Source organism: Megalobrama amblycephala, linkage group LG1 (assembly GCF_018812025.1).
Source record: "Megalobrama amblycephala isolate DHTTF-2021 linkage group LG1, ASM1881202v1, whole genome shotgun sequence".
Classification (NCBI taxonomy): domain Eukaryota; kingdom Metazoa; phylum Chordata; class Actinopteri; order Cypriniformes; family Xenocyprididae; genus Megalobrama; species Megalobrama amblycephala.
Genome location: NC_063044.1, coordinates 73,005,353 through 73,016,914, shown reverse-complemented (window position 1 = coordinate 73,016,914; position 11,562 = coordinate 73,005,353). Strand labels below are relative to the sequence as shown.

Below are 11,562 nucleotides of genomic sequence, written 5' to 3'. Positions count from 1 at the left end.
CCTTTACTTAAGTTGTAGTAGAATTGGTGACTTGAAACTTGTAAAAGAGTCATTTTCGCTGCAAGGTATCTGTACTTTTACTCAAGTATGGTTTTCAGGTACTCTTTACACCTCTGCTTTTTCCACAGTGATGACTTCTAAAAGAGTTCTCTTTCGAGTGAATCTTCATGTGGCCTGACCACATGTAAAAGGCTTCTCTCCCGTGTGAATTTTCATGTGGGAATAAAGGGTAAATTTATGTCTGAAACTCTTTCTACACTGATGGCTTCTCTCCAGTGTGAATATTCATGTGTTCCCTAAGGCTTTGTTCTTGTGTGAAGCCATTCCCACACAGTGCACCTGCAGGGCTTTTCTCCAGTGTGAGTGCTCATGTAGCCCTTAAGGTTACCTTTAAATCTGAAACTCTTTCCACATTGCTGGCAGGTGAAAGGTTTCTTTCCAGTATGAATTCTCATGTGGACTATAAGGTTTCCTGTCTCATTGAAATTCTTCACACACTCTTGGCAGGTTTAAGGTTTTTCTCCAATGTGAACTCGCATGTGGATTATAAGTTTTCCTTTTTGCCTGAAACTCTTTCCACACTGTTTACAGGTGAATGAGCTCTCTCCAATGTGAACACTCATGTGGGCTGTAAGATTTCCTTTTACACTGAAACTCTGTCCACACTGTTGGCAGATCTAAGGCTTTTCTCCAGTGTGAATTCTCATGTGTCCCTTAAGGTTACCTTTAAATCTGAAACTCTGTCCACATTGCTGGCAGGTGAAAGGTTTTTCTCCAGTGTGAATTCTCATGTGGACTATAAGGCTTGCCTTTTGACTGAAACACTTCCCATTTTGGCAGGTGTAAGGCTTTCTCCAGTGTGAATTCTCATGTGGTCTGTAAGGCTTCTTTTATGTGTGAAACTCTTTCACATTGTTGGCAGGTGTAAGGTTTTTCTCCAGTGTGAATTTCATGTGGACGTTAAGGCTTATTTTAGTGTGAATTCTCATTGCTGGCGTGAAAGGCTTTTCTCTGTATTCTCAGGTAAGGCTTCCCTTTTGACTGAAACTCTGTCCACATTGTTGGCAGGTGTATGGCTTTTCTCCAGTGTGAATTCTCACGTGGGCTGTAAGGCTTCCCTTTTGGAAACTCTTCCACATTGTTGGCAGGTGTAAGGCTTCCAGTTGATTCTCTGACTTTAAGGCTTCTCATGTGTGAAACTCTTTCCACATTCCAGGTGAAAGGCTTTTCTCCATTGAATTCTTGGCATTAAGGTTTCCCTTTTGGAAACTCTGTCCGCACTGGTTGGCAGGTTGGACTTCTCCAGTGTGAATTCTCATGTGGGCTGTAAGGCTTCCCTTTTGACTGAAACTCTGTCCACATTGTTGGCAGGTGTAAGGCTTTTCTCCAGTATGAATTCTCATGTGGTCTGTAAGGCTTCCCTTTTGACTGAAACACTGTCCACATTGTTGGCAGGTGTATGGCTTTTCTCCAGTGTGAATTCTCATGTGGGCTATAAGGTTTCCTTTTACAGTGAATCTCTGTCCACATTGCTGGCAGGTAAAAGGTTTCTCTCCAGTGTGAATTCTCATGTGTACTTGAAGGTTTACTTTCACAGCGAAACTCTTTCCACACTGTTGGCATGTGAAAGGCTTTTCTCCATTATGAATTCTCAAGTGGACTAGAAGGTTTTCTTTAAGTGTGAAACTCTTTCCACACTGTTGGCAAGTGAAGGGGCTCTCTCTAGCATGAACTTTCAAGTGAACTTGAAGGTTTCTGTGTTGATCAAAACTCTGTCCACACTGTTGGCAAATGAAATAACTTTTATTTCCAGTCTTTTGAGCTCTTTTTTGTAAGGAGGTCCTTTTAGCCTGTATCGATCTTTTCCCAGTCATGAAATCAGGTTTTTCATAATGTTTTTTCTCTTCTTCCATTTCATTAATTTCATGACTCACCTCTTTCAGTACCGTTAGGTCTAGGGCAAAAACAGACATAAAACAATTTAGACATTTAATACATCAAAACCAACAACATGTATGATCTATACCCTATCCTATCCTATGTATCAGGGATGGGCAACTTTGGTCCTGGAGGACCACTGTTTTGCAGAGTAAAGTTTCATCCCAAATCAACCCACCTATCTGTAATTTTCAAGCAGTCCTGAAGACTGAAGACAATTTTGCTGGTGTGTTTAATCAGAGATGGAGCTAAACTCTTCAGAATAGTGTCCCTCCAGGACCAGAGTTGCTCATCCTGTCTATAGATCTTATACTCAAAACACCAGTGTTTTTCAAACCTGGTCCAGAGGGACTCACCACTGCACATTTTATATGTCTCCTTTATTTATCACATTTGGTTAAGATCACCATCTTGTTAGAAGAGAGCTGACACTGAATTTGCAGCTTTAACCGCAAACTAATGTTCATCAATTGGGATAAACTGGATCCATTATAGACCTAAATGTACTGAAATTAATTCACTCAAAAGCTCTTCTGTACTCCGGTGTGGTTACCGATCTCAGTACTTCCGTACCGCACCCAAGCATAATCCAACCGTGCCTCTTCACGTGGGCCAAGGCATGGTACGGATTACAATTACACTAGTAAAATGAACCAGACTTAAGGCCTGTACACACCGGGACGAATATCGTGTGTGCGATTATCGCCAACTTTATTTCCTCGTGACTAAACAAAGGTCACCAATGTGAGTGTGCACACCGACACGAAAAACGGCAGGCGTAAAAGCATCATTTTTTAAAAAAATCCTCTGATTCATTTTTTTTTTTTTTGTTTGACACGTCGCATTATAAAACTGGCAACCAATGAGAGTGGTGCTTTTGTTCATGTACCTGGAGATGCTGAAATTATAGTAAAACACGACTTAGTGGCTCTCGAGCACAAAACGGTCTTGCTGAGCACACATTGATACCAAGACGACAAAGAGAAAGTAAGTAGACGAAGAAGACCCCTACAAACCATCCCTGGGTCTTAAACGGCTCCTTAGCTTCCTAGGTCGTGTATCAGAATACCGTGTAAATGAATGTGGCCGACTCCCTGATCAGTGCCCTGACTACTGAACAAGGGAGCTGATTGAGACGCATGCTATGGGTGCTGTTTGTTTTGTTTTGTTTTATCTTTTACATTCGAGAAATATAGTTGAGAATGTCTGTTTCATAAATATGTTTATTTGCAATACTGTTCACCTGCACTACTGTCATTGTGACTTATTTGGACTACCGTTTCTGACTACCATCTCTCATGTCATATATATGCCATTTTATATCTGCATTTTTATCTTTAACTTTATTAATATCATACATATGTTTATTTGCACTACCGTTAAGCACCAGCGCCACATACTGTCAGGGAGTGAATTTGCACATTCACTCTGCACATCACCAGTGAAAATCGCTTGGGTATGAACACAAAAAACGCCTCGAAAAAGGTGCGATATTCGTCCCGGTGTGTACAGGCCTTTAGGGGGTTCAAAAGTGCTCGGCACAGTTCAGATCGCCTAGTATGAATACACCCTTAATTTCTGTTTTATGACACATATTATAATAAAAAAAAATTAACTATCAAAAATCTATATCAATGAGGAAAAGTGGTTAACTCTTTCCCTGCCATTGATGAGATTTTCTACCATTTATGACACCATGCTTTCCCACCACTGATGGAATTTTCTGACAGTCCTTGTTTTCCGTGTATTAAGACTTGCATTTTTATGGGCTGAAATTCAACATGGTTGTATATTTAAGCTGTGAATATTTCAATTAAAAATATTTCACACACATTTTCATTATTAAAAATTCTATAATTTATATTCACCTTTCAGATTTCACTTCCAAAATACTCATTCTGTTTAAAAATACAACCTATAAAATTCGACTAGCAATTTTCAGTCCATTTTATTTCACTTTCAAATTTGGCAGAAAATTCAACATTTCACATCTGGGAACTGCAGGAAAAGCAGTAGAGTGCCGATGCATGATCTCCATCTGCTGTTAGTCTGCTTCACCAGCAGGTGCCGCTAGCGGTTGTTTACGAAGACCAAAGCAAGAGTAAGTCATCATTCATTGATTCATAAAAACGGATTTACAGAAATTGAGCAAGCGGATGAATGTGAATGTGTGATGATGATCAGGGCCAGTATACAAGTGTTTGTCATATAATTAGAATATCATCAAAAAGTTGATTTATTTCACTAAATCCATTCAAAAAGTGAAACTTGTATATTATATTCATTCATTACACACATAAAATTCACACATCAGGCGTTATTATAGGAAACATGATTAAAGTTGTTGCAGAAACAAGGTTTTGTTTGTTGCAAAGTGCCGGACCAGCAGAACATGACAATATAACAGAGAAAATGTTTTGAGACCAGTGAAGACGACAGCACAGAATAAAGCTGTCCGTACCTACTGCCGCTGCCTCAGAAGATTCAGGAGTCCAACGCGGCTGCACAATGTCATGATGTAAATAAGACAACATCTGTACTGCAAACCCTTCTTGTTGCTTTTTTTGGCTTATGCCTACCAATGCAATGCAATGAAACCAATGCAGATATTCCAGAAAATGAAAGAGTGGCATGAACGCACAAATCGGATCTGAAAAGCTGCGATACAGTGTGGACATAAAAAACTTTGGATTCGAATTTGGACTGAACATTGTTTTTGAACTTATTTCAGTTTATATCTGAACTTTAACAAAACATGTAAATGATAACCATGATACTTTTGTCACAATAATCACGGTATGTAATTTTCACATCATTTCACCTCTAGCCTCAATCTGCTCATTGATTTCTAACCTACACCTGAATCACGAATGACAAGGTGAATATTTTTCACTGGTTTCATCAAATATTATCAGTTCACTCACTTCTACTTCATAATGTTTTACACACTTCCCCTGCTGACATTCCTCCATATGACACACATGAAATGATTATTGATGTAAAATGTTTCAATTAGGACTTTTTTATTGCTGGATTTAATGTTCAATTACTGCTTTTTATGTTAAGTATGTTAAATATTAGTACAGCACTTTGAGCATGAACAGAAAAAAATACTTTCATTGTTCTCTATCCAGAAGAAGATATTGGGTTTAATGTTGCACAAAATATTCTCTATTTCTGTAGAGCTGGACATTTTAATAATGATCAAATGACTGAGTTCAGCTGTGAGAATAAAACCAACCTGTTTGTTCCTCAGTATCTTCATGTTTCACACTGAATGTTTCTTCAATCTTCATGTCTTCACTCTCCTCTTTAATCTTATTTTCTTCAGTTTCCTCTTTAATAAACTCCATCTTTAAGAAGGGAATAATTAACTGAGTTAATGGTCTTAAATGAACCTGTTCAAACAACAACAACAAAAAAAACACTCAAAACTAACGCTGCAAATTAATAAACGTAATATTTAGGCATGTATGACTGATGAAAACATGTTTAGTTAGTTTGTTAGTGTTTGTTGTTCTCGTTCATGTTCACTGTTTGAGCAGCACGAGTCGTGATTCACTGAATCATTTCTCAAAGTATTTGATTCAATTGACTCGGAGTTGAAAAGTTCAGTTTCTCCATCATTACTCGCCAGAGACTGAACTCGAGTTCATGATAAACTGATTTATGATATATAGAGAGAGAAATGAGACGCAGGTTTACTGTTTCTCATCAGTGCATATGAGCTTTACTCACACAAATATCCTTCACTACAGTTAGATAAATAAATCAAAATTAAATTGTAAATAAACTAATATTTCACAAAGCTTGTAAAAAAACTATAAATCATTGAACTGTCTTCATCGATTTAAACAGCATAAATTCTTAAAACAAACCTTTATTCAGTACTCACAACAGATGCAGGACCTCGACGCAGTCTTATGACGTCATGTTGTCACTCCAAAATAAAAGTCCTGTTCAGACGCTGCATTGTCTACAATCACAAAAGTGCATAGAAATCTAACAATTTTTATCAGATAATCTTTATAGTAAAACTCAAAGAGTGACAAACATGATACAAACACAAATGTTAAAAACGTTGTTTGAGTTCATAAAGCAGAGTTCATTCATGTGTCCAAATTGAAACACATTTAATCTCAGTGTGTTTCACCAATATAAAACTGTGGACAAGATCATTTGATCCTAAACATGGGTATAAAATGTGTAAAGTTATCTTTCAAGAATCAGTTTAAGTAAAAGATGCATCAAAATTAAATGCAATTCATTCAATATTAAAAGTATTGCTAAAAGTTTGTCTAATTAAAAATGTAATCTTTCACATATTTGTTATTAAAGGTACAATCTGTGATATTTTTTTCCGCTAGAGGTCACTAGAAGCCTATTCAAAACAAAGGCGTAGTTTGATGACGCCTAGGAGTCGGGAAGAACTCTTGTTCATGGATGCGATTATTAACGTTACTGTAGTATGAAGCAGAGCAGGAGCGAGTGTTGCGGGAGCTGAACGAGGAGCTGGAGCGATTGATCAACACACGCCCCACGAGCAGCGGAACTTTTATTATGTCACAGTCGCCGGCGCCGCTTCCGCTTTTCCGGTCATGAGTATGAGGTTTACGGGAGCTGTCCTTGTCGACAGAACCAGCGGCAGATGGTAAACAGTAATTATGTTCCATAAATAAGTAACACAATCCACCATAAAACGTGCAAGAAGTAAATAAGGAACTGCTTGAAGCAAGCTAGTGGTTTGCTGGACGCTAGACACTACTTCCGCATTTGTCCACGACACTGTTGTCATGTGGTTTCTACGTCAGTAAAGGCGGTAACAAAGAGTAACTGACGTCATTGACAGGCGACTGCACTGCCCCGTGTCACTGTTTAGAATGGGAATTTTCTCATGATTTACAAGTAGTTGAAAACATTAGAGATATTGTTAGTAATCAGCTGGACAAAATATATAACACTAGCCTAGTGGTTTTTGGATATTTTACTGCGAATATCTTACATAGTGTACCTTTAAATCAATAGCAAGAAAAGTCTTTGTTGTTAAAGAATTAGTTCACTTTTAAATAATAAAAAATGTCACTATTGTTGGCCATTTATGCTGAATCGAGAATTGTAATAGGAACTCACGATATCGTTTGGGGGGAAAAACTGGACAGTAATACAATTTTTGTCTTGGTTGAGGAGGTGAGGGAAGACAACATTATTTATGTAATAATGTCATTAAATAAACTCACTGTCTTTCCTTCAAAATAATCACATGTGTGTCGGTGTCTGTCCCCTGAATGTCGACCCTCGATCTCCTTTGTGGCCATATGGGAAAGTGAATATTTACAGAGACAACATTAAAACTACAGTTACATTTACACGCTTCCAACAAATAAATGTATCAACTTCTGTCAGCTTGTTGAGCACATTTATTTTATATGGACATTTTCTACCATATGATGGCTGAAGCAGCAGCACGTGACTGTTTTCATGGTAACCAGATCAACATTGTGAACGGAATATTACAAAACTGAAGTGAAAACACCAAATTATCATTCAATGGGATAAAATAGCTTCTCTTCCCTGCAAACGATACCATGAAGAATGTGAATATTTAACCAAGTTTAAAACAAAAGGTAAGCAGCTATCCATATTCCTTTCAGTATCAGCAGACGCAAAACGCTATAAAAAGCGACAACATTTAAAGTAAAAAAATGAAATAAGTTATAATAATCGATATTAACACCTTCTGGGTTCTCGATTTTAACTATTTGAGCAACCATAAACAACGCAAAACATACAAATTTTGAGTTTTTTTTTTATAGGATTCCTATAAAGGAAAATCACTCCCTGCCCTCCAGACTCATTCACGCTGCTGCTGTGACGTCATGTGCAAACAACCTATTAGGTCGGTCACGATATTAGATTTTTCACACCAAAAGAATGGCCAAAAGAATTCACAATATCGATATACCGCGATATCTATAGAATCCTTGTGTATCAAATTTTTACTTCATTTAGTTCTTCTCTTTCAGGGTTGCTGCACATTAAAGGTGCTACAGAGGATCTTTTTTGTCGACTGAGAAACCAAAGACAGTTAGTGAGTTTTTGAAATGAGCACATGCGCAAGAACAACCCCCCTCCTTCACAGCTCATTTCGAGGGAACGCCTCCCAAAACTCGTGCACGAGTATTGAGTGTTTGTTTACCACCAGCATATGCTGTGTCGTGTTAGTGGATTCATTATGTCGGACTCACCGCAGGTAACTCATAATCTGCAGTTGTTACTCCTGTCTCCTGACAAAAACATTGCATGCGCCGCCTGTAGAGTGTGGAAAGTTACTGGAGCGCGCAGCCGCGCTCGTCTCTCACAAGGAACGTCACGGCAGTGATTGACAAGCCTGATTGGCTGATGTTTTTAAGGCCCTACCTCGTGCACAGATGATGTATATTAATAATATTCCTTTCAGTGCACCTAATAAATAGTCTTTTATCAGTTAGTGAAGACAGTTTCAAGTAATATTGCAAAAATGTATAAAACAAAACATCCTCTTTAGCACCTTTAAGTCAAATTTAAGACATTTAAGATCTTTTTAAGACCTGAAGAAATAAAAGTTATTCTAGCCTAGCAGCCTATACACTATGGCTGTTACCAATGAAATGAAATCATTATCAACAGAATCCATCTTTGCAATACAGAGGTGACAGAGTGAAGTGGCATTAATATATTTACACAGCATTTACAATGTGTCTACATCAATTTAATTCAATATTTAAATTCTGATTTTAACTTTTTAATTAAAATGTACTTTAAATATGAAACTAGTTGAAAATATTAAACAAGTTAATTGACATTTGTGCTGATTTGAGGAAAACGGCATTCTTGCTCGTGTCATATTGTACATCATATCTTATGATATAAGTTCATAACAAAAACTCGTCAGGGGCTGTGTATTTTGAATTTTGAGCGCATATAACTGCATGCATAGCTATATCACACTGAATAAGATGTGTAAAGTAAATGCGGTAGGCTACTTATTAGGGGTGGGGGGGTGGGGAATGCTATTTAATGTATTCTGGCTTATTTATACTGTTAAAGAGCTGAATTCTCATGCTAACATTGGCCAAAGTTTCAAAACATGAGTTGGACGTATGATGGAATATTTCTGTTCCAAACATTCTTTTCCAAATCGTCAGAGGTCGGATTTCCTTGTATGGGCATTTCTCCGGGAAGGGTGCGCAAATGTGGACCAGAGCGAGAGAGCAATAGCACACCTATCAATGCACATTCGGGTTTCGGAAGTCGTCGGCAGTGCTGCACAGGTCACAGGACTGCACAAAATGTCACCAAAGAAGTGTGTTTTTGGTTGTGAGGGAAAGATTCCCAAAGAACCTTGTTTCCCAAAGAACCCAGTGTTAAGTGGAGCTGAGAGTTTTGTTCTTGCGCAATACATTGAGGCGCTGTCGATATTTGTTATTAAAATAACCATAGAAACTGATAGTTGCGATCACTTTTTATTGGTTGAAATGAATGGAGAATATCTGGCATTTTTCAGTGACTGCTCGAGCCCTCAGGATCGGCGCTTATGGTTTCATAAACAAGGCCCAGTTCAGTGCTGGATTACAGATCGTTTGAAACTGAAAGCGTTAATGATCCCGGTCATGAGTTGGAACAGCAGATGGAGAGTAAAACTGCTTCAAATGTCTGTTTTGTTGGCAATAGGCGCCTGAGTGCATATAATGTAAACAACATGAACGTAATGAATTTATAGACTCATTATTCATATGCTATATTCAATATAGTATTAATATCATATAATTAATATGTTTATTCAAAAGTTATCCATCGATGGAGTATTGTGTGTGTTTAAATACAGTTGTTTAGCTGACCATGGATAGCTTGTAGACGATCTCTACACAAAAGCTGGGCATGCACGTCACTCTTTAGCTCCGCTCACATGACACGCCTCCAGCACTCTGCAGTTTTCGGAAATGCTCAGTACAGCGTATGTATCTTTTATAAATATGATTAAACTAAAGACTTTTTGGAGATATGAAGGATGCACTACTACTCTATAGGTACTCAAGATTAACATGAGATTGGCAGAAATTGCGGGCTACTATTTTTAATAATAATGGCCGTGTGTCTCAATCAGCTCCCTAGTTCAGTAGTCAGGGCACTGATCAGGGTATCAGCCACATTCACTTTCAATATTTACTGATTCATGACCTAGGGACCTAGGGAGCTGATTGATATGCAGGGCCAGTCTCACGTGAGAACTCCGGTCTTGAACGCGTGATATCGCGTTGTTTCCTTGTCACGTCTCGCGTGTGTTTGGTTGTGAAACGGAGTTTGTGTCCCAGACAGAGTTGTCTGCGATTCTTCCTATTGAAAAGTCATGCAGTGTGAAAACTTCTGTTGCCGATACATAGTGCAGTTTGAACACAGCAGCGACTGAATGCTGGCCAAGATAGTCATGCAGTGTGAAAAGAACAGTGACCCGACTACTGTGAAAATCGTGCAGTCTGAACTCGGCATTAGAGTAAAATTTTAGTCTTGAGTGTGTCAAAATTCTAAGAATGACGTAATTTTACTCTTATTCTTAGACTTAAGAATAAATGTGATTCATAAAGGTTCCTAAGTGTCAAGACTAGGTCTTAGCTCTTAAATTATTTAAGAGAGCTGGAGAGGTGTCTTAACCTAGTTAAGAGTAACAAGATGGCAGCAAAGAAGAGGAGATATATGCTTTCCAAAGAAGATATGATGAATTGGAGTTATATGATGACATGGAGTTGATAAAATAATATAAACTTGACTGTCAATTCTTTTTGTAACTGATCTAATAAGAAATGTAATAACTTTAAATAAATAAATACTTAATAATTAATATGTTTATGCATTTTAATACATTAATATGTTTAATGCATTTTAATAGGTGCATTTAAAAGGTGCTGTATGCGATTTCTCAAATTCGTTGTTGAACACGTTGTTGAACACTGATGATATTTGAAACCAACCCAAACAAACTTTGCGCCGCCTCCAGAACTCACACTCCAGTCCTAACCTCTGAGTTGGTCAAGAACCCTGGCCCGATGCACTACCAATGACGCTAAACACCTCATTCTCATAGGCATCAGTGTCAGTAGTTTACCTAGGCATCAGTGTGCAGTAGTCTGGCCACCTGCAAAATTCTCAATGAGAGTCTGGCCACTGTTACATGCACGCAATGAGAGTGGTGTCTGTTTATCATAGCAAAATGCTTCCCGAAAAATAAAGCGCAGATGATGAACACACGACAAGGAAGCACAAAAGATGAACATACAGTACACAAGTAAATACAAATAAGAGTTTCTTGTTATTCGCAAACAATTTTGCGTAACCCATCAAAAATTATTTAAATGTTTTAAAATATTCAATTCAATTCAATTCACATTTATTTGTATAGCGCTTTTCACGATACATATCATTTCAAAGCAGCTTTACAGAGAATGCATGTCAACATTACAATTTAAAGAATGCAGTTAGCAAATAATGTAATAATTTAGGCAATTAATTTACAATCACTGTTAGCAGTTTAACTGAACGTAGAAGCAATGAGCTCCTGAAAAATGAATTACATTAACAATAATTAGGATA

The 11,562-nt window shown here is 37.7% G+C and overlaps 1 protein-coding gene across 1 annotated transcript; it reads right to left on the bottom strand.

Moving 5' to 3' along the window:
* Positions 1-1,187: 1,187 nt before the first annotated feature.
* On the bottom strand, positions 1,188-5,472 carry LOC125278484 (gastrula zinc finger protein XlCGF7.1-like). The gene is made up of 2 exons (XM_048207731.1): positions 5,180-5,472; positions 1,188-1,954 (listed from the first exon to the last, which is right to left on the bottom strand). Exons 1-2 carry the CDS (start codon positions 5,289-5,291, stop codon positions 1,188-1,190), a joined length of 879 nt encoding a protein of 292 aa, XP_048063688.1. The 5' UTR covers positions 5,292-5,472.
* Between the last annotated feature and the right edge of the window lie 6,090 nt (positions 5,473-11,562).